Source organism: Tenrec ecaudatus, chromosome 8, assembly GCF_050624435.1.
Source record: "Tenrec ecaudatus isolate mTenEca1 chromosome 8, mTenEca1.hap1, whole genome shotgun sequence".
NCBI lineage: Eukaryota > Metazoa > Chordata > Mammalia > Afrosoricida > Tenrecidae > Tenrec > Tenrec ecaudatus.
This window is the reverse complement of record NC_134537.1, coordinates 122,505,385-122,528,835: the sequence shown is the minus strand read 5'-3', so window position 1 is coordinate 122,528,835 and position 23,451 is coordinate 122,505,385. Positions and strand designations below refer to the sequence as shown.

At 43.7% G+C, this 23,451-nt stretch overlaps 1 protein-coding gene across 2 annotated transcripts; it reads left to right on the top strand.

Annotated features, from left to right (window-relative positions):
- Positions 1–265: 265 nt before the first annotated feature.
- TLR3 (toll like receptor 3) lies at positions 266–22,839 on the top strand. 2 transcript variants are annotated; one of them, XM_075556795.1, is made up of 6 exons: positions 266–542; positions 9,288–9,365; positions 13,535–13,989; positions 15,865–16,056; positions 18,874–20,726; positions 20,983–22,839. In XM_075556795.1, exons 3-6 carry the CDS (start codon positions 13,546–13,548, stop codon positions 21,209–21,211), a joined length of 2,718 nt encoding a protein of 905 aa, XP_075412910.1. In that variant the 5' UTR covers positions 266–542; positions 9,288–9,365; positions 13,535–13,545; the 3' UTR covers positions 21,212–22,839. The 2 variants fall into 2 exon arrangements, with proteins under 2 accessions (XP_075412910.1, XP_075412912.1); XM_075556797.1 differs by lacking the exon at positions 9,288–9,365.
- The last annotated feature ends 612 nt before the right edge of the window (positions 22,840–23,451 follow it).

Genomic DNA, 23,451 nt, shown 5'->3' with positions numbered 1-23,451 from the left:
CTAGACAGGTGATAAATGAGTTTTTCGGCCTTTAAGATGGACTGAAATGTGGATTTGGAACTGCAATCAAAGAATCCCTTTCAGATTCTAGCAGTCCGGTCAGACCCGAATAAAGACTTCTAAATTATCCATACGTTCCAGTGGCTGTCATTTATTTGAATCCGCAACAATGGCAGTGAGTTTGGTTTTTTGGTTAGTATTCCTTAACCCCTAAGCTCCTGGCTCCACCCATCCCGAGGGGTGAAGTACCACCCCCACCCCCATCTCCACCTTCCACCCCGCTTTGCACTGTCTCCGTTGCTTCACTTGTGACCTATTCAATGAAACGTGGGGAGGAGAAGGAACACAAGGCAGTTAATGAAACCGTTTGAAGCACCTCTGCTGAGAGTGTGTATATTTTTCTTTGTCCTCCTTAAGAGTGTTTTGTTTTAACTTTTTAGTTTCACTTTCGAGATTGCCGTAAACTTGCTGATGAAAACGTCCACGGTGAAAGCATTAGGATCTGAATGATGGAAAACCAGCGCTCATCAGAATAAGCGAAGGTACATATTTCATATTCTTACTGGAAGGGGATTTCTTATGTTGAAAATATCTGGACGTACCTTGCATGTTCACATGTTTCTGTCTTGGAGCTGGCGTTTGAACCCTATGTAGGATTAGTCAGCAAGATTGTGGGGGGAAAGCGCGGAAGGGGGGCCGAGGGATGATGTTGGCAAGGATGAAATAGTGTACCATGCCTAAAGTAATAGTAGTAGTAAAAAAATAATAATTTATATTATAAAACATTTTATGTAGTAATTGTAATAAGCTTTCATTTTAGAACCCTGTACTAGGAAAAGGACATGGGTGAATTGTGATGTTTGGAAACCAGGCTATCAACCACAGGGGGACTAGCACGCTCCAGACACACACACACCACCACCACCACCACCTCCTCCACCACCACCACCACCACCACCACCAACAACAACAACAAGAACAACCGCAGTGGCATAGCAGCAAAGAGTTAAGCCACAGTTTTATGAAAGCAGAGTCACTTCAAAGGAAATGAAGAGGGTGCCCTCCGGTGTGGAGAGGACACCCTAAGCATGCCCATCACTCCAGGAGTGAAGCAGGCCTCCCCACAGCCACCCCGCCGCTAGAGAGTTAAGAAGGGACATTTTCTAGGAGAATGCTTCTAGTTGCTAAAGGGCCCCTTTTTTATATATACATCATTTTATTGGGGCTCATACAACTCTTATCACAATCCATGCATACATCAATTGAGTAAAGCACCCTTATATATTCGTTGCCTTCATCATTCTCAAAATTTGCCTTCTACTTGGGTTCCTGGAATCAGCTCATTCCCCTCCCTTCCCCTCTCCCTCATGAACCCTTAATAATTTATACATTATTATTTTATCTGTAAAGGGCCCTTTCAAAGGGGAGGGGCTGTGCAGATGGAAAAGCAATTTTGTAATTGGTTGTTCTGTTCTGTTCCTGAAACTTTTGGGGGGGCTGCTGCTGCTGCGGGTCAGCATGTCTCAGAAGTATCTTCTGAAATAGTCCTGTGTCCGGATTTTCACTGGGTCCTGACTTCCAGGCTAAGGTGCTCACCCAGCCAGTTCTCACAGAGGCCTTTGTTCATTACTTGTCTCACAGGTTCCAGTGTTCATTTTCTTACCAGACAGGGAACTTTTAAAAAGAATTGTTCAACAACTTTAAAAAATGCACCAGTGCTTTTATTGTAAGGAATTTAGGGGCACGAAACAGAACCAAAGATCCAATCGGCAAAATTTAGAAGCAGGCTTTATTGGGAGGCTTGCGGGCAGATTCAGCAAGTTGGGGGATTGAGCCTTTGAAACCGCACTTTGGGAAATTTGGGCTGCGTCTTTATACCCCTGCTGGCAGGCACAGCTGGGAAGGGTCCAAGCTGGGGAGGATCTGTGCACACAGGTGCTTCAGAAGAGAGAAGGTCTCACCTTATCTATATGCCAAGGACGGGTAGAGTGGAGTGTGCTTATCTTCAGAAAACATTCTGGCTCCGGGAGGAGCTGGCTCCAGGAATTTGAAGGTTGAGAAGGGGAGAGGGAGATCAGTGAGAGGGAAGTCAGTGAAAGGGGGGTCTATGAGAGGCGAATTCTGAGAGCCAAGCTGAAGGCACCGGATTCAAAATGGAGTCCCTTTTGCCAAGACCAGGCATACCCAACTCTGCTTTATAGTGAAAAGGGGCGGAGTCAGTCTCTTCTGTAACTTCTTCCTGTGGACACAAGGACGAAGAACTCATACCAGGGAGGGGATTTTAGGTAGAGTACTGGAATGCCTGGCCTGGCATAGGGTAGAGAGGCTGGTATTGCTGCAGCAGCATCTGGTGGACTGCTATACGGGTGATCTCACGGAGCCGGTTTTGCAGGAGCTGGATGAGACAAGGGGCAATTAAGAACAAAATTATAACTAAAAGTATGGGTCTTAGTATGGGGGCTAGGAAGGAGTACAGAGAAGAGTTCCACCAGGAAGAGGATCCGTCTGTTCTGAACCTGGTGTTTTGCAGCTTACAGTTTAGCTTGTTGAGGGTCTGGACTCTAGTTTCCACAATTCCCCACTCATTGATGTAATAACAGCATTCCTCCTGGAGGAAGAGGCAGGTTCCTCCTTTTATAGCAGTGCTGAGGTTTAAAGCGCGGCGGTTCTGTAAAGTGATTTGGGCAAGAGAGGTTATTTGTTTCTGCAGGGAGGCTAGAGACTCGGCAGAGGCATTGACTGCCAGCTGGAAGCATGCGGATAACTTGTCTGCTGTGATGATAGTGTCCCATGGTCCCGCCGCCGAGTCCTACTGCACCTGCTGCTGAGGCTACGGAGATGCCCACTGCTATCAGGAGAAGAAGTGCTCTTTTAGTATGGCGACTGTATACCTGGATGTATTTGTCCTGGAACTCAGCCAGAGTGTATATAGTGAGCTGCGGAACCAGAGTGACGGGCAGGCACAAAGGGTAGCGGTGGAACTGATGTTCAAATGCTTAGTGAGTGTATAGTTTCACCAAAAGAAAAGTCTTTCTGGGGCTGTTAGTGGTTTGGAGGGGATTTGGGTGACATTACATGTCTGGGCAGATGCATTGGAGTAGAAGAAGGGCACGCGAGTGTTTTCTGGTTGCATGTCTAAGAAATGTTGCGGAGCAAGGACAAGCATGGAAGGTACGAAGCTAACGGAGGGCAATCAGTTGCAGGAAGAGGTGAGAAAAGGAAAGGTCCTCCGTAGAGTATTTTGAAAGGACTGAGGCCGGACAGCTCCTGAGGGGACGCACGAAGGCAAGTAAGAGCAAAGGGTAATGGTTGAGGCCAAGAAAGTTGCAGTTCTAGGGAGAGTTTGGTGAGCTGTTGTTTTATGAGACAGTTAGCTCACTCAACCTTACCAGAAGACTGGGGTGGTAGGCTGCGTGGAGTTTCGAGCTGATGCCCAGTGAGGCGCTAACTGCCTGCTGCACCTTAGATATGAAGGCTGGGCCGTTGTCCGACTGAATTGAAGCAGGCTGGCCAAAACGAGGAATGGTGTTTTGAAGAAGGTGAGTGGCAACGATGCTTGCACTCTCAGAGGAGGTGGGAAAGGCTTCGATCCACCCTGAAAATGTGTCAGCCATAGTGAGGAGATATTTAAACCGCTTATGCTTTGGCATGTGGGTAAAGTTTATCTGCCAGTCCTGTCCTGGTAGGTGCCCTCGCATCTGGTGGAGCTGTTTACGAGGGTGTTGAGCTCCCTGGCTATTGGAGAGGGTACACATGTTGCATTTTGCATGTACTGTGCTGATAGTGCCCCATAGTCCAGTGGGGTGAAATATGGGGGTTAGAAACTTGCAGAGAGTTTTTGGTCTGATGTATAGAGATTGTGAATATCGGTGATGATTATTTCCTGTTGTAACTTTGCTCCCAAAGTTATATTTGTGTACCCACTCTTTTTGTTGAGGAAGAGAGCAATACTGGGTGTTTTCCTGATCAGTGTAAGTTGGAGTGTAGGTAGGCGATAAAAAAGCATACTGAACTAGGAGCGGGAAAGTTGTTGGGCTAAGTCAGTAACAGGATTATGCTACTTGAGTGCAAATAGGAACTGGGAGTCTGGGTGAATAGGAATAGTAAAGAAAGCATTTTTGAGATGCAGGACGGTAAAGTGGGTAGTGCTTGCAGGAATTGGGAAAGGAGAGTGTAGGGGTTAGGGACCACAGGGGTGATGGGGACCACTGCAGCACTGATCAGGCGGAGATCCTGCACGAGGCAGGATTGTCCACTAGGTTTCTGTACTGGCAAAACAGGGGTGTTACATGGTGAGTTTACAGGGGTGAGCAGACCTAGTTTAATAATTTGCCTCTTATGGGCTTTTTCCACTTTGCCTGAGGATTGTGGGTGGTATGCAGTGTGGTGTTTTTACTTAATGCTAAGGGAAGTGGCGACCTGAGGATAAAGAGTGGCCAGTGGATTGATGATCCAAAGGCCAATTTTATTTCCAAAGTACAGCTTTATATATGAATGAGGCAAGGGTATATAGCTTGCATAGTGTAACAACAGCATCCTGATAAAACTGCTCTAAGCACAAACAATTCCTTGAGACTAATTTTATTTAACAAGGGAAGCTGTGTTCTGATTTTCCTTAATGCATTTCGGAACTTGGGAAAGCATAAAGACACAGTGTCTTAAGAGAGTCACCAATACACTTCAGTTAAAACTCAGTGATTCTCTATAATCCCCTTTTTTATTTTATAGCTAACACTGGAGAGTTAAAAGGCAGTTATCTGCTGAAGCTGTGGTTTTTTCCAAAAGCTGCAGGGCACAGAAGCAGAATATTTGGTTAAGCTGAACTTTATGGAAGGTCGAGATCATCCTGCTTTTTTCTGTTTTTATTGCAAACCTAGAACAGTTTTACCCAGAACAATCGCACCGTCCTTACCACCTAGAACATTCTCAATTTCGCTATCACTCAGAACAATTTCAACTTCTTTATTACCTTCTCCATCACATCACATCCTCATCACATCCTCGTTACATTTCTCTTAACATTGCCACATCCTCATCGCATTTCAACACATTCCTTATCTTTCTTTACTGGTTTGGGGGCAGACTCAGTTTTCTGACTCAGTTTGACTTGATCATGCACAAACTTTAACTCTTCCCTTGCTTCTGCTTGGATCTGCCCAACAATTCCAGTTTTGTTTGCAATAAAAGTAATCTTAGGCCTAGTCGGTGGGTTTTAGGAATAGGGAACTGCGGTCGGTTGGGGTGAACCTCAGGATTTTAAAATTTAATTAATGCTGGGGTGTAATGGGAAGCAACAGAGGGGATGCTGGTGTCCCATACCTCTGGCGACACTTGTGGTAGGCAGGAAACAACAGGGGCAACAAGGAGGTGTGCTCCTGATTATGAAGCATCAGCATTAGGAGGTTGGGAGCAGTTGGGAGGCTAGAAAGGAAATAGAAGCCTTTAGCTTGGATACAATATCTCTGCCTAGCAACGGGGCGGGGCAGGAGGGAGTGACTAGGAAGGAGTGTGAAAACGGAGTTTTGCCAAAAGTGCAAAACAGCGGTTGGGTCTGTCTGGGGGTTGAGGGGGACCCATCAATCCCCACCACAGAGATCTGGGAAGGGAAAGTAAGGGCCCGAGTGAGAGGGGATTACAGAATAGGTAGCTTCTGTACCTGCTACCTGGAGTGTGACCCTGGGCTCTGCGGGGGTTACCGGAGTCAGGAGCCAGGACCTCCAGTCCTTAAATCCCAGCAGCTCCACACCTTGTAGCTCCGCATCTGGAACATCCTGGATCTCGGCGCCTCAGCTTTGCGGGCCAGGGGCAGAGCCAGGGTCGGGCAGTCCGACTTCCAGTGGCCCAGCTGTTTGCACTGCGGGCAGGGCTTGGTAGGGGGCTTGGGATTGGGGCAAGCTTTTGCCCAGTGGCCATCATGGCCACATTTGAAGCAGGCTCCTGGCGGTAGGCGCTGACTCCCCTGGGGAGCGCAGCAATAGACGGGATTGCCTGCCGGCCTTAGGGCTGCTACCAGGGCTTGGGAAGGGAGGTTAACTATTTGTTGGACCCTCGCCTGGAGAGTGGCCTCAGCCGTCTCCTCTCAGGCGTTAAAGACTTTAAATGCCATTTTAACCAGATCCTGTATAGGGGTCTCAGGGCCCCTCTCAGCTTTTTTTAGCTTCTTTCTGATGTCAGGGGCTGACTGAGAAATGAAATGGGAGGCTAAAATAGAAGCCCCGCTCTTAGACCCTGGGTCTAAACGGGTATATTTGGTGAGCGCCTCCTGGAGGCAGTTAAGGAAAAGAGCCGGGTTTTCATTTGTGTAACTTTTCTCAGCTTGTTGTAATTAACTACTTTATTGGAGACGTTTCCAGGCCCCTGAGGAGATACCTAAGCATGAGATTTCTATGTGGGAGGTCAGACTCCCGGCCGGGTTGGTAATTCCAACCGGGGTCCTCTCGTGGGATGACGTGCGCCCCCAGAGGGACGTCTGGATTAATGGTGTGGTCTTTGTCTGCTATCTGGCGTCCGGCCTTGGTCACCTTTGCGTATTCCTCAGAGGTTAGGGTGGAAGCGAGGATTACTTGGATGTCATCCCAGGTTAAATCATACGTTTGGGAAATGTAGGTAAATTCTATAATAAACTTAGACGGGTCTGCCAAGAAAGAGCCCAGGCGGGTTTTTATTTGAGGTAAATCCTGCAAAGAAAAAGGAACATGTACCCGGACGAGTCCCTCCTGGCCTGCAACTTCCCTCAGTGGGTAGAGGGCAGCAGGAGGGCTGTGGGAACGAGTGTGAGCAGCTACCGGAGAGGATAGAGGAAAGCTTTCGAAATTGATCGGCAAGGAGGATAGGGGGGAGCTGTTGGATGACCGGTCAGGCGGCAAGTTGGGTGGAGGGGACTGGTAAGGTGGTGGGAGCGGCACGCTGAGGAGTTCGGGTAGTTCCCCAAGAGTGGGGGGGTACTGGTTTGGGGGACCTGCGCTAAGAGGATTTGACGGGTGGAACAGTGGCTACAGAGCTGGGATGGGAGGGGGGAATGCAAGTCCAAAAAAACCTGCACATAGGGGACTTCAGAATCCTTACCAGTCCTCCTACAGTAATTGTCCAGGTCCCGCAGAACTGTGAAATTGAAAGTGCCAGTCGGGGCCAATGAGACTGATTATCAAGACGATATTGAGGCCAGGTAACTTGCGAGAGAAAAACAAGCTTTTTCTTTCGCAAGGTTTGGGTATATCCCAGGCCAGAGAAGTTCTTTAAGAGACAGCCCAGCAGGATGGCGGGATCAATCTTGGATTGTCCTGCCCCCATGGTGAGTTTGGAGCCGAAGGAGGAAAGGAAAGGGAGGAGGGAATTACAGACGCTGCAGGAGCCTGGACAAAAGACACCAAGCAAAGTAAAACAGACTTATGTCCAACCTCTGGTACCTGGTCCAGTCGTTGGGAGTGGCTGCTGCTAGAATTATAATGAACAGTACAAATATTGGAAAAGGCACCACTAGGTACAGGGAGAGCAGGATACAATAGGCTATATGTGAAACGGAAGAGGGGGAGAGGGAGAGAGAAAGAGAGAGAGAGCATGAGCGAGCGGGAGTGAAAGCAGAGGCAAGGTTTCGGGTTTCGGGTGAGCGGGTCTAGGCAGGAGGCTCCCAGGCGTCCCCGAGTGAGTCCTGCCTAGGACAGCGGCAAAGGAGGGAGGGAGAGGGATTGACAAGACGTCTCAAAGACAATCACTCTCCGGCGACCCCTGGGGTCTGCAGAAGGAGAATCCCCTGCCTTCTCGGCAGAGCTCAGAATCCCGAAACCAAGCTAGTCAGGAGAGGAAAGGAATGCAAAGGAATGCAGTTAAAGGAGACTCACCAGGGCTGCAAGCTGGTTTTGAGCACGCTTTAGAGAGTTGAAGCGAAGTGCCGCGCCCGAAGGTCCTGGAGACCTTGGGGAGATAGGGGGGCTCTCAGAGGACCCCCAAAAGAGGGGGGAGCCACACCCCCATCTCAGGTTTTGGTACCAAGAATGTAAGGAATTCCGGTGTGCGAAACAGAACCAAAGATCCAATCGGCAAAATTTAGAAGCAGGTTTTATTGGGAGACTTGTGGGCGCATTCAGCAACTCAGGGGATTGAATCTTTGAAACCGCACTTTGGGAAATTTGGGCTGCGTCTTTATACCCCTGCTGGCAGGCACAGCTGGGAAAGATCCAAACTGGGGAGGATCTGTGCACACAGGTGCTTCAGAAGAGAGAAGGTCTTTGACCTTATCTATATGCCAAGGACGGGTAGAGTAGAGTGTGCTTATCTTCAGAAAACATTCTGGCTCCGGGAGGAGCCGGCTCCAGGAATTGGAAGGTTGAGCAGGGGAGGGGGAGATCAGTGAGAGGGAGATTAGTGAAAGGGGGGTCTATGAGAGGTGAATTCTGAGAGCCAAGCTGAAGGCACCCTTTTGCCAAGACCAGGCATTTATAGAATGTCCCATGAGCTTAAAACTTGTTTATCTTCTTTTCTCCATCCTGTAGGAGAGAGAGGAGTCAGGGACTGCTGCGATGATAGTGTGTTCAGAAAGTAGAGGGCAACCCAAGAGACAAGGCCATCGGGTTGCTTAAAGAAAGCTTGAAGAGAAGATGACATAAGAGACCAGGAAAGAAGACGACTAGGAACATAGTGATGAATTTGTGAAATAAAAGGGAAAAAATTAAGGGAAAAGACTTATTTTCTGGAACTAGGATACAATTGTGTTCTATAAAAGCTTTATGGTTAAGTTCTACAGTAGAAAGAGAGTATATCGGTCCATTTTCATTGGTTGAATGTTGGAAGTAGATCTCCAGGCCTTTCTTTCTAGTCTGTCTTAGTCTGGAAGCTTTCCTGCAAGCTACTCACCCTAGTTGACATTACTAATGTTTGAAATATTGACAGCATAGCTTCTGGCATCTAGCAAAACAAAAATCTCCCCCTACAATCAGCTGACAGATGGTAGAGTGACTCATTATGTGTCTACAAATTCATTTGCCCTCAGCTTTTGATTGTTCAGCTGCATATGAAATTTTGTATTCGAAAGAATTTCCCCCAATGTTTTGAAAATCCATTGATTTTTAGTGGTCCATGTTGATGAGGAGTTTCATACCAACCAAGATCTCCTTCCATTGGAAGCCATTTAGAGAGTTCTAAATATTTTGTGAATGCTCATAATTCCAAAATTTCACCTTATTTTACCTGTGTTCTTTCCTTTTTAATTCATCCTGCCTAGCACTTGGGCCTTTTCCAGCTGATGAAATGAGGTTTTCTTTAGATCCGGGAAATGTCTTTTTGTCTTTCAGGGACCTGCTTTGTAAGCGGATTTGCTCTCTCTCTGAGTCTCCATCCCTGTGTCCAGCCCGTGCAGAGGAAGAGGAGAGGTAACTGTCATGTGGAGTAAGAACAGCATACCTTCTAGGAACTCTACCTGTGGGTTGAACTGTGAAGGTAGAAAGCCCTTGGAAGGAGATTATTAAAAACCAGAACAAACTTAAAAGAGATTTTCAGAGAGAGGCCGGGGGAACTGGCCCCTGACTTTTGGGATGTACCACTTTCAATCCTACATTCTCTCTGCCCTTGAGCAGTTGGGTCATGACAAGAGATGAACATTGTTTGAAGAAAATGTCTAACCCACCACCCAGTCCATCACAATGCTCAATATGCAGAACACAAAGAGCATTTCATCCTAACATATATCTTGGTTGTGCCTGTTATGTTAAATAGGAATTCCTTTATTTTTCTGACTTATCACACCTTACGGATAGCTGGAGAAAATGTAACCTGAAATAGGAGAAACCACAATTTATTCCAGTTTAAAATCACATCTTTGAGATATTGAAGAGCTCAAACACCTAATGGGTGTCTTGGCTATCTAGAGCCAGGATGAAACACAATAACAACAACAATAATCCTGCAGGGAGGTGACTTGAAGCCATCTTTAAAAGAAGAAGGTCTTGTTTTCTCAGAGTTGTGGAGGCTGAGCACTCACACGCAGGGCACTGCCTGCTGCTGGAGGCTCCCTCTCACAGTGGCCTGAGAAGTTTCTTGTCTCTTTCAGCTTCGGTTCCTTGTTTCCATGGTCATCTGGTAGCACCCACTTCCCCATTTGTGCTCTCTACTCATGTTGTTCTTCATAAGCAAGAAATGGTTGGGTTAACTCAAAACACTCACTCCCATCGAATGAATTCTGGCTCGTAGCAACTCTATAGGACAGGGCAGACTTCCCTCTGTGTTTCCAGGGCTGTGTGTGTATTACAGGACTCGAAAGCCTCCTCTTTCCCAGTGAAGCTGCTGGTGGTTTCAAATGGCTGACCTCTTGGGGAGCAGTTCAAAGAGTAATCTACTAAGACACACTCTGATTAACATGATGAAGAACTGAATTAGGAGCTAAAACACCAAGGCAAATTTGGGGGGGAGGGGCACAATTCAATCCATAACACAGAAGGTTGTCTACTATGTCTATAGAAGTAGTTCCCCTTGTATCAAGGATGAGGCATTTAGACCCTCACATGTCCCGGACAGTTCACTGAACAGGCCACTACAATGTTACTGGCCTGAATTGTGACATTTTTCATCCCCTATGAATAGAAAAATTGTGTGTAGCTTAAAAAAATAGTTTCAAAACCAGAATATGGAAATATTAATTTTGAGAAGCCAGAGGGATTTTGTTTGTTTGTAATAACTAGATTAGCATGTAAATAAAATTGCCAGATTTTAAGATATATTAGGATAATTCTAAATGTACAGAAAATGTTTGGTTAAGATTTAACACCTAGGATAATATTATTCTTTCAAATGTATCTGGAATTGCTCTTGAATAACGTGGTCTCAGTCTTTATAGCAGATCTATGTGAATATCATTATTGTTGATGCATCTCCATAGTCTGAGTATGGCCTCAATTATTTGAAATATCTAAGTGCTTTGAGGCTCGGGAAGCTGGCTAGAGAATCACATCGGAGCGTACCCACCAAACCAAAGCTGCGGTGATTATGGAGGTACGAAGACGAGCGTGGACTTCTTGAGCAGACCGACTGCCATTCTTTCGGTGCATCTTTAGAGTACAAGCTATGTGGACCAGTTGCTCGGTTTTGCTTGCCTTTGTGGTGAGATATAATCCATGCTGAAGGCTGTAGACTTTGATCCTCATCAGTCAGGACTTCCAGGCCGCTGGCTTTGCTTCCAGTAACAACGTTGCCTCAGAGACTTCGAGCCTTTCTCCAGTTCTGATGCCATACTCTTCCCTACAGTCTAGCTTCTTGGATGCTCAGCATACAGATGGAACACGTAGGCAGCAAATGAAGGTCCCGGAGGCTTTGCCCCGCCCAGGTTTCACTCCATCCACGTCAATATGACGGCACTGCTTTCAGAAGGCAGCTCCTCCTCAGTCGTGTTTCAAGTGCTCCCCTACCTAAAGGGCTCATCTTCTGATTCTGATACCAACCGTGATCTGCCTCTTTTCATGAGGGTTCCTGGATCTGATTATGTTTTGATCGCATCCAGAAGGTTTTCCATGGCTGGTTCCTCCGAACTGGGACTCCTCCTCCACAGTCTGTCCTTAGTCTTGAAGCTCGGACACAGTGACATCGCTTCCGGCCTCACAGCCACACCCAAGCCGCCATAATGCCACAAACTGTCAGGCAAGAGGTGGAAGGCACTTCTAGATGGACTCAGATTTCTAACTGATGGGTGTTAACAGTTTGCATTGCTCAGTGATTCCAGGTTATATCTCAGAACACCAAATACAAAGAGCATAGAAATAAAAGATGAAGTATATGCAAGGCGCTTTACAAACAGAATGCATAGGAAGGCCAGTATCCACCGAGAAGTGATTCCCAAAGAGAGAGCGTTGGAGATGGAGAAAAGGAAACGGTTCACCTAATCATAGAAAAAACAATTTTAAAAATGTAAGAGAAACACTTACTTTCAGATGTCAGGAAAACACACGCCCTTCCGGACACGATAGAGCATAAAGCTTTAAAGGAAATAAGCAGCTTGAAATGGCCTTGTGGAACTTGACGTTACCAAGGAGCGACGCTGAAAAATTTTAAAGAGAAAAGGAGGATGGTCTCTAAAGGAGGAAATCAAGTGAACTTCAAACTTTTTTTGCCTCCAGCAACACTGGAGACAAGAAAACAATAGAAAAGTGTTTTAAAGAAAAGTTATTATTTTGAACCCTTAATTACTTATACACCAAAAACATGATGCAAAAAACTAGCAGACATGCTGTAACTTTGAAAGAAAGCCTCCTACAATGGATTGAATTATTTCCCCCCAGAACACCAAAACTCCAACCATACCCACTACCTTCACACTCATAGCAACCCAATGAGATGTGTTGTAAACGTACCCCTGATGCCTGGGGTGATAATCCCATTCCGGAATGGGATGTCTTTGTTAAATTATTAAAACAGGCTTAGTGTCCAGTGGATCAGAGTCTTTTGAGATAGCTGTAAAAGAATTTAAGTGCCAGCTAACAAGGGAAGATGAGGGAAGATGGATGCTAAGCATGTGGACATCACCCGGAAGCAGGAGCTCAGCAGAACAGGACCTTCTTCCAGAGAGCAAAAGCCTTACCCGGGATCTGGCTCCCTGTTGAACAGCACGCCTCTTAACCTAGGAGGAAACAAACGTCTGTTTGCTCAAGCCATCCCTGTGGTACTTCTGTCTCAGCAGCACTACACAAGTAAGACATCTCCTAAACACATTTTTAAAAACTAAAAATTACTCAAGGAGACATTTGACTGAAATAAAAAGGTTTCAAGGAAAAACGTACTGAAACCCATAAAGCACTGATGTTGCAGTGAAATGGATTCCATGCTAAATGATAGACATTCGCCAGCGGTGGGAGCATCCGTCCAAATTGCTCAAGTGACGAAGAATATGATGGAGAAGGGGAGCGCTTATTTTAATACCACAGAAATAAAAAATGTTTTTCAACAACAAAATTGTAGAATTACAAATTTTAGAAGTCATAGTTCTAAACTATGTAGGCAGAAAAGTAAATACGTATAATTCTTAAAGAGTATACATTTAGTATAAAGGAAACAAATCCTGCATTCAAAGGTGACTTACTTGTCTGTTTTTCTCCCTGTATTGCATTCAACTACACTCATTTTTTATTTGTGGTGAATATGAGTTCCTTAAAAACTCTGCTTAATATAAAACCTCCATTAAAAAATCTTAATTTCTTGCATTTCTATGATTGGTGCCTAAGACTTCCCATTCCACCAAAGCATCAAATTTAAGTATTGAACGCAAGCATCTTGTTTCAGGCGATGGAAATGACCATGAAAACTGAAAGCAGACACTGTCAGTAGAGTTTACTTTGAGAGATTGCAAGTAGGGTAGAAAGGAAGATTGAGTGGGGTGTTTGTTTATTTAATTTTTACTCTACTGTTTTAATTATTCCATATTTTTACAAAAATAATGAAGGGGGCTTGACAAATCGTATGTTTAAATATATATATTTATATTTAACAAGGATTTTGGTAGTGATGCAGTATGGAAATGTGCTTGATTACTACTGCCTCCTTTTTGTGTTTCTTTCAGAGGGTGGAATCATGAGGCAGGCTTTGTCTTATCGAATCTACTTCTTTGCGGGACTGTTGCCCCTTTGGATTTTCTGTCGATCCTCTGCCAATAAATGTGCTATCAGATATGAAGTCGCTGACTGCAGTCACTTGAAATTGGCTCAGGTGCCAGATGATCTCCCTGCAAACATCACAGTGTTGAACCTTACCCACAATCAGCTCAGAAGATTACCACCTGCCAACTTCACACGATACAGCCAACTGAGAATCTTGGATGGAGGATTTAACTCCATCTCAAAACTGGAGTCAGAACTTTGCCAAAAGCTCCCCTTGTTGCAAGTATTGAACCTGCAACATAATGAGCTATCTCACCTCTCGGACAAGACCTTTACCTTCTGCGGGAATTTAATGGAGCTCCATTTAATGTCCAACTCAATACAGAAAATTCAAAATAACCCCTTTAAAGACCTAAAGGTAAGATGGGGGAAAATGTACATTTTGATACACAAAGAGAAAATGAATGTTATCAAATATTAAGTTTTTGAACCACGTATCTATCTTTAGATTTAATGCCTATGCATGAAACTGAAGAATAGAACTTTAGCCCCTTTAATAGAGAAAGATATGTCATCTAATGTCAAGTATTTTTCAAGTGTTTTTTTTTGTTTTGTTTTATCTATCCTTACTCTTAAGATGTAAGCATCAAGGTGAAGCAGAAAACATCTAATCTACACCAATGATACATGTGGTCAGACACCCAATTTGATTAGGATTGGAAATGGGTTTCAAGAGAGAAAATGAAGTCTGAACCCGTTTTAATGGTTATTTAAAAGGAATCTACCTCTCTAGCTTCTCACCAGGAGAAACAAACCTAAGCCGCAGAAGCTAGAGAGCATTGTCAGGAAACAATAGGACTATCCCATGAGAAAACAGGAAAAATAAGCTGGGAAAGTTGCTGTTTCAATATCTGGAGTACTGAAAAAACGTCCAACATCCTAAGAGTTTCTAAATCCTGACCTCGAATAATCTTAGCGAATTTCAACAATGACAAAGTAAGTTATTCCACTAAAAATCACTTTCTCTGTTTGAGAAATCCAGGAAGCCATCACTCAGTAAACCATGGCAGTGCAAAGCACCCGCCGCAGCTCCGCGGGAGAAAGATGGGGCAGTTGCTTCTGTTGAGAGCCACAGCCTGGGAACCCCTGGGGCACTCTGTCCTAAGGGGGCTGCTCTGAGCTGGCATCCACTCCATGGCAGTCGGTTAGCATTTTTGCCGGAGCATCTGTATGGAAGCAGGCTGCCGTCTGGTTCTCCTTTAGCGCAACCAGTGGATTCAGACGTCCACCCTTTTGAGCTAGTATGCAAGCGGTGTAGCCACGAAAGCCTCAGTCTTCCTGTGATTGAGAAATTCCCTCCACAATATGATTGGATTGCCATTTCTTCCTGGTCAACCACTTCCCATGAGATTTAAATTTGAGAGAGAGAGAGAAAAAAAAAAGGAAAAAAAAACCCAACCCAGGGATCTACTTCCAAATATAAAACAATTATTAAATGTTTTTCTTAAACCAATGTCATTTTCAAGTTTCTCAGTTACCGTCATTGTAAAATATTAGACATTCCTGGGTCAGGAATAATGTGCACATTGAAAAACGCTGGCAAACATTTACTTACAAGCTTTGCTTACCAGCACTTGCAAACTTTTTTGGGGTGGCTCCTTCTTGGATTCTCAGGTGGACAGAATAGCTATGGACTTAAAGCCCTCAGAATCTGACCTGATTTTTAAGTGAAAAGAATTTTTCCTCTTAACAGAAGTCGTATTCTCTCTTAGAGAGGTGCATTAAATGTTTCTATAATAGCCAGCAGCTTTCGCTCACCTGTGAAACTTACATGCTCAAACATAACGCAGTCCCATCCTCTCAAGGTGCTAATGAAGCAAACCGATATGATGGGACACTCACGGAGCGGTGGCTCTTTCACTGTATCAGGCAGCGAGGTTCTTCGCGTTCTTCTTCAAGACAATATTTTTCTTGTCCTTAAAAACTGTTCTAAGTCCCAAATATGATCCATATTTGATAAGCCACCCGAATCGTCATTACATCATATGAAAATTCTTGCTGGGATTAAGGGCCTTTACTTTTGAAATAAGAAACTAAGTCCTCACTGATTTTCCCATGACACAAATTGTTATTCCGACTGTTAGCTGTCTATATTAAAATGGAGATAATACAATTGTACATAGTACAAATACTACACTTGTGCTATTGTGACATTTATTATATAGATGCTTGTATATTTAAATTGCATTTTTATGAAACGACTCTAACTTGCATGCCTTTATTTTCCCCTCAGAACTTAATCAAATTAGATTTAGCTCATAATGGCTTATCATCTACAAAATTAGGAACTGAGCTCCAACTGCAAAATCTCCAAGAGCTTTCCCTGTCAAATAATAAAATCCATGCAGTAAGAGGTGAAGAACTTGATTTCCTTGGCAATTCTTCTTTAACCAAATTAGAGCTGTCATCGAATCAAATTAAAGAGGTAAGAAGTGGGGTAACGTTGTGTATGTGTCCGACCTCTGGGTGCAGGCACCGTCTCACTGTGTCACAGCGGCAGCGGGAATCTAAAGACCACAGAGGAAGGAGCCGGTGACCCTCACCCACACAGCTTAGGGCGGGGCCAATGGCACCGCTCTCGCGGGAAGAGTATTCCTAGCAGCTAAGGGCTGGGGCTCTGCCTACACATGGGGTGGACTGAGTCCCTCTCCACCACGTGTCTGGTCTTTGATTTTGATGACACCCTTTAGCTGCTCCGTCTGAGTTTCCTCTCTTGCATAGCCGGAAGATCACTCGGTGCCCCGCAGACTTTCTGGAAGGATTACAGCTGCCTGAGAGTGAGGCGCACACGTTTGAGAGTCTGGTTAGATGATAAATAAATAAACAAAATCCGACAAGGTAGTCAAGGCCCCTGTATCGTATTTGCTCAGATTTAAATGTGGCGTCCTAATACCACTCCCTCAGTAAGACTGTGAGGTGAAGAACTTAGGAGTGTCTGTCAGATTAGCACTCAAAAGTGGTAAGTAGCTACAAGTCATTCTGTACAGGGTTTTTTTTTAACTAAAGCTATTCACACACTGCACTTGAGTCATATTCGCAACAGTTGGCTGTTAATCACACGTGCACACACACACGCACATAGGAGCATATACACATGCTCTAGAACATTGCTACAGGATAGCTATTTAGTCTGTCGACACTTAGGGATGTATATGTATATGTATATATATATTTGACAATGGCTAATGTGCACATGTATGTATTTGTGCTTCAACTCTATCCATGAATATAGTAGAGCATACAGAGGTCTTATCCATAACAAATCCCTTAAGGGAATGAGTGGCTGGGCCTGGGGGCGCAGGACCTTATGGGGAGTGGGGTGGAATTAACTAGCAGTATATGATTCTTAAACCCTTTCTTTCACCATCTTCTTGGGTCTATGATCTCAGCTGAGTATTTTATATCCATGTAATCTGTATTTTACACACCTTTTATTTTTATAGGCAATCAGAAACTCACTAACACACGGTGACTTTATAGAACAGGGTAGAATTGTCCCCACAGGTTTCTGAGACTTAGTCCTTTACAGGGGTAGAAAGCCCTCAGAGTGCCCAGTGGCTTCGAACTAAGGAACTTTTTATTTCCTAGAGGATCACAGCCTAACTCATAACCACTACACCACCAGGGTTCCTTTATAGGTTATAAAACCAAACTCACTGAGGTCAAGTCACCACTGTCTCACAGTAACTCGCTGTGGATTTTGGAGACTGTAACTGTTTGTAGGAGGAGGAAGCCCAGTCTTTTTCCAGTGGAGCAGCAGGTGGTTTGGAACTGTGGAACGTGTGATTGTAGCCCAATCCAGAACTACTACACCACCGGGGCTCCTATAAGGACCTTGAAATTCTTAATAAAATGATATGTTTTTATTTGCCTGATTTTTGTTTCAAATGTAAAAAGAGGCTGGACCCAAAATAAGTCTGAGGACATAACTGTTTGGTGGATGCTACCCTTCTCATTTTTAAGCAGCTCTTGTGTTCCGGTTTGAACATACACTGTAGACCTGGCAAATGTGTAAATAATGAGAAGCAAATAGAAATCATGCAGAAGCCCACAATCCGGAGACCACTGCTGTTAGCATGGCCCCATGCATCCCTCCAGTTTTCTTCCCCAAACAATGATAAAGACAATCAATGACAGCAACAGCTAACCTTCACAGAGGGTTTCACTGGGTGCCAGGCACCGGGCCAAGTTGGTTTCTTAAATTATTTTTAAATTTATTTATATCACCAGTTTAACCAATTTTTAAAAATCATTTTACACAAGAGTACATTGCAATCAAGAAAGATTAAGTGGTTAATCTGAGCTCTCACCCAGCTGAACCTGAGCCCCTCTGAATTTGATGAAGTATCCTGATTTTCAAAATTAATATCATTTCATGAGCACCAACTGTGTCATTAAGATGCGGTCAGTAGCTTAATTTTTATGGCTGAAAATTAGCCGACCAGGTAATTTGCATGTCAATTCATTCCATTCACAACCAACCATATGTTTTTATATTTCTCTTTTCTCCCTATTATCAGGCCACACATTAGCAGTTAGAATTTCCATGCCCCCCCCCCCCCCCATGGGTTTGACTGGCAGACATTCATTACTTCCTCCTCTCCTCTCTGGTTCCTTTTCCCTGACTTCCCCTTTCCTGTTTCAACACAAGGTATCTGGTAAGAGAATGGGGGCAGGGTGGAAGAGTGCTTGTAAACACCATACTGAAATAAAATCTGAAGAAAGCTTCACAGAAAAGTATTTTAAAGAGCTGTAACCTTCAAGACTGGTAGAAGGGAAATTGTGAACCACTGCTTTCTAAGAAAGCCCACTCACTCCTTTCTTCCACGCTGCTCGCTGAGAAGAGTTGTGACCAAGACCTAAACAGTAGCCCCCCACGCCCCCCCAATGTGAATTTACAAATAGTTGAATAATTATAGTTGTGCTCCATGGGATGAAATGAAATTCACCAGGAGATTTAACTTAACCCTGATAGGTCAGAGAAAGCCCCTAAGGACGTGACTTCTAAACTGAAGAGGCAAATACTGAGCAAACGTTGACCTGTGGCTAGGGAGGACATGGGCCCAGGCTCAGGGGAAGGGCGGTAGACCTGGTCGGGACAGGTCTGCATGAGCGGAGTGGGTAAAATGTGATGCACGCACTAATGCGGTAGGGAATTGTGTTTAAACTTTGCGGGGCTTTGGCACAGGCCTTTGAGTTTGAGCCGTATTAATTTCTGGTGTTTGTTTGTTTTTCACTTCAGTTTTCTCCAGGGTGTTTTCATGCCATCGGGAAATTATTTGGCCTCTCTCTAAACAATGCTCAGCTGGGCTCCAATCTCGTGGAGAAGCTTTGTGTGGAACTAGCAAACACGAGCATTCGGCATCTCTCTCTGAGCAACACCCAGCTCTCCAGAACAAGCAACACGACGTTTCTTGGGCTGAAGGAGACAAATCTCACCATGCTTGACCTCTCCTCTAACAGTTTAACTGCGATCACTAATGATTCATTCGCTTGGCTTCCACATTTGAAATATTTCAACCTGGAGTATAATAATATAGGACACTTGTCCTCTCGCTCCTTTTATGGGCTGTTCAATGTGAGATCCCTGAATTTAAAGCGATTTTTTGCTAAGCAAAGTACTTCTCTTGCTGCACTTCCCAAGATTGATGATTTTTCCTTCCAGTGCCTAAACTCTTTGGAAGACCTTAACATGGAAGATAACGGTATCGTAGGAATAAAGAGCAACACGTTCACGGGATTGAGAAGTCTGAAATATTTGAGGCTATCCAACTCCTTTGCAAGCTTGCCAGTTTTAACAAATGAAACATTTTTATCACTTGCTGACTCTCCTTTACTCATGCTCAACCTAACCAGAAATAAGATCTCAAAAATAGAGAGTGGTGCTTTTATTTGGCTGGGCCACCTACAGATACTCGACCTTGGCATTAATGAAATTGGGCAAGAGCTCACAGGCCAGGAATGGCGAGGTCTGGGAAATATCATTGAAATCTACCTTTCCTTTAACAGGTACCTACAGCTGTCTAGTAATTCCTTTGCCTTGGTTCCAAGTCTCAGACGACTGATGCTTCGTAGGGTGGCCTGTAGAAATGTGGATATCTCCCCCTCGCCTTTCCACTCGCTTCACAACTTGACCATTCTGGATCTCAGTAATAACAATATAGCCAACATAAATGAAGCAATGCTGGAGGGGCTTGGCAAACTAGAAATTCTGGATTTGCAGCACAACAACTTAGCAAGGCTCTGGAAACGGGCCAACCCTGGTGGTGCCGTTTATTTCCTGAAGGGTCTTCCTCACCTCCACATCCTTAATTTACAGTCTAACGGCTTTGACGAAATCCCAGAGGAGGTCTTCAAGGATTTGTCTGCGTTAAAGAGCATCGACTTAGGACTGAACAATTTAAACGTACTCCCACCCTCCATCTTTGACAACCAGGTCTCCCTGAAGTCATTGAATCTCCAGAAAAATCTTATCACATCAGTTAACAAAGATATTTTTGGAACACCTTTCAAGAGCCTGATTAGCTTAGATATGCGGTTTAATCCATTTGATTGTACGTGCGAGAGTATTGCCTGGTTTGTTAATTGGATCAATGGAACCCATACGAATATCTCTGGGCTATCAGATTACTATCTCTGCAATACTCCACCCCAATATCATGGGGTCCCAATCACGCTTTTTGATGTGTCCACCTGCAAAGACAGTGCTCCGTTCAAACTTCTATTCATCATAACTACCACCACCCTCTTGCTTTTTATAGTCACAGTACTGCTCGTCCATTTTGAGGGCTGGAGAGTATCTTTTTACTGGAATGTTTCAGTGCATCGCATTCTGGGTTTCAAGGAGGTGGACAACAAGGCAGAGCTGTTTGAATACGCGGCCTATGTAATCCATGCCCACAAAGACAAGGATTGGGTCTGGCAGCACTTCTCTTCCATGGAAGAAAATGACCCATCGCTCAAATTTTGTTTGGAAGAAAGGGATTTTGAGGCAGGTGCCCTTGAACTCGAAGCAATTGTCAATAGCATCAGAAGAAGCAGAAAAATTATTTTTGTTATAACACAGAATCTATTGCAAGATCTGTTGTGCAAAAGGTGCGTGGATATTGTGAAATTCTAAATGCTTGTTTGTGTTTCAATCTAACTTACCAATAGGCATTAGGCTAGTATTAAATAACCATCTTAGGTTTTTATTACTAAGAGCTAAGGGATTTTTCAAATAAAATTAAGGGGAAAATGTAAGTAACAGACTAAAGTAAATTTTTACAAGAATATATTATCTCGAAGTTTGGATATTAGTTCTGTAACTTAACTTGTTTTTCTGTTGTTGTTTTGGTTTTTGTAAATTTAGATTCAAAGTGCACCATGCCGTTCAGCAAGCTATTGAACAAAATCTGGATTCCATTATACTGGTCTTTCTTGAGGAGATTCCAGATTATAAACTGAACCATGCACTTTGTTTGCGAAGAGGAATGTTTAAGTCTCGCTGCATCTTGAGCTGGCCGGTGCAGAAAGAACGCATCAGTGCATTTCATCATAAATTGCAAGTCGCACTTGGATCCAGAAATTCAGTACTTTAAATTTACTTAAAGGTTAATTTACGAGTAACTTTTCCAGTTTCAAAAGTTCCGTGGTAAGTGAGAGTTTTTGCTCGAACACAATGTAACTCTGCTGACTCTTTTATCCTGTCACAGTTGTATCTCATCTCTGGAAACAAATCTCCCTATCGGAAACCCCTTGTTCCTCAAGTCCCCAACTCTCTGCTATCCAGTTGATTCTGACTCACGTCAACTGTCTAGGGCAGAGTCCAACTGCCCTCGTGGGTTTCCCAGGCCTGTGCAGCAGTAGAAAGCCCGGCACTCCTCCTGTGGAGAGACTGAGACTTGCACGGTCTGACTTCGCAGTGAGCAGCCTACCGGTAGCCGACCCCATCCCCAGCCTGCCCCTTGATCCCGATGCACGGAGCTTGTCATCATAGACCATGTTTAACTGCTGAAAACAAATTGGTTACCATGACCCGGTACAATTTAAAACTTTTAAGAGATCTCTCATTTAAAGAAAAGTGAGAGTTGCATGCGGATTTATGCGAATGTTCTTGATATTTGGAGGGATGCACTTAATGATCAAATGGAAGATGATTGTTTTAATAGGCATAATGCAATATCAATTAGAAAAGAGTAAAATATAGATCCATATTTAAACAGGGTCAATACAGTGTCTTTTTTTCCTCCCAATTGAAAAGTTGTTGTCTTCTGGTGCCTATCTCAGTGTGGATTTGGCCACATGCTACATGTCACTTGAATATATGTACACTGGAAAACAGAAACATTTGTAATTCGTTTTGGTTAGTTAATTAAACGAAAACTTTAATAAATACTTACTGATAGTTTCTTGGTATTTGGGTTTCTGTTACAGGAATTGTTAGAAGAAACTATTCTCTTACTTAACAGCATTGCAGGGAAACACATTTTCTGAAGGTTAATCAGCAGATTAACTTTGTGGGGATAAAGCCATTTCCTTCCCTGGTCACCGACTCAAGAGGTGGCATCAGCCAAACCACCTGATCCCACTGGGATTCTTTCACGCCTGATCTTTAAAATTATGATGATGGGCAGCCTCTTTGTATACCTCAACAATATCAATGATGATCATGGCATAATAAATCCACAGAGCACACATTACCATAAATGAGCCATAAACAAGCCCTTCTATAGGATGATTACTTTTAAAGTTTTATTTCTTATTTACAATAAAACAGCCTGATTATTTGAAATGGACAGGAATCACTTTTTAAAAAACGTTTGTAGTTCTGGTGTTAAAATATAAGGGAGAGTGAAAATGTAATGGTCGAATTAACTTCTGGGTCCAAGTGCTCCCTTGTCTATTGAAGTTAGGGGGGATTTGAGAAATCATGTCTGAAAACTTTGTTGGAAATAAGTCAATATTCTCAGGACAAAAATCACATATGCCTGAGGAAAAAATTTCCATCATGGTACTGGTTCTGAAAGAGTCTAAAGTCCCCCATCAACATGAATGTCTTGAGGTAGCTTTTCAGTGTCCTGGTCTACAACCATTGACACCTGAGACAATTGTCTTACGGCGCTCTGTCTAGTGTTATTTGCTGTGTTTGTTTGCTTTTATATCATTTAGCATGGTTTGCTAACTGTGAAATGGTTCTGTTTTTGTTGTCATCGTAAAACAATAAAAACAGCTATCATTGAGGCACGTTGTATGCTGTCTTTTGATATTCTCAATTCTTCATAAAAATATTTCTCTATAAATCAAGATCGCCTGTTTGTGAAAAGTAGATCAGAAACTAATGGTGCCTTCTTTATCAGGTGCTCACTTGCTTACGATGGAGTTCAACACACGGCCTCAGTTTAAAATGAGTGAATGCAAAGAAAAATAAGATAAGTGGAAACATAGTTTTAAAGTTGTGTTAAATTTAAGAGATTAAGATGGTCCAAGGATGACCCATTTAACTAAACATAAGTAAAGCTTATGAAATATGTAAGCCCTGACTTGGACTTGACCCACACAGGAAGCAACATCCTGAATGTCTGTCCTTGATAATTGTTCTCCGGGGATGTCCTTCTCTCTGGGGCTGAAGACAAAGGGAGTGCAGAAAAGGATGTTTGTCTGACCTTCCGCTTAATTTCCACAGTGAATTGTCTTGTTTGAATACTCTGAGGTACTATCATGTAATCAGTCCACTGCAACGTTGCAAAACAGAGCCAAGCTGAATCAAAGACATTTAATTGAAGAGAAATCTGGATATTTAGATTTTTATCTGAGCGATGCTTTCTAGAAGGCATAATGA

Excerpts from the sequence above, each read along its gene's own strand:
- TLR3 (XM_075556797.1), top strand. The coding sequence starts at position 13,546 with ATGAGGCAGGCTTTGTCTTATCGAATCTACTTCTTTGCGGGACTGTTG. Across the intron at positions 13,990-15,864 it reads ACCCCTTTAAAGACCTAAAG|AACTTAATCAAATTAGATTT; the intron begins GTAAGATGGGGG and ends TTTTCCCCTCAG. Across the intron at positions 20,727-20,982 it reads CAAGATCTGTTGTGCAAAAG|ATTCAAAGTGCACCATGCCG; the intron begins GTGCGTGGATAT and ends TTGTAAATTTAG.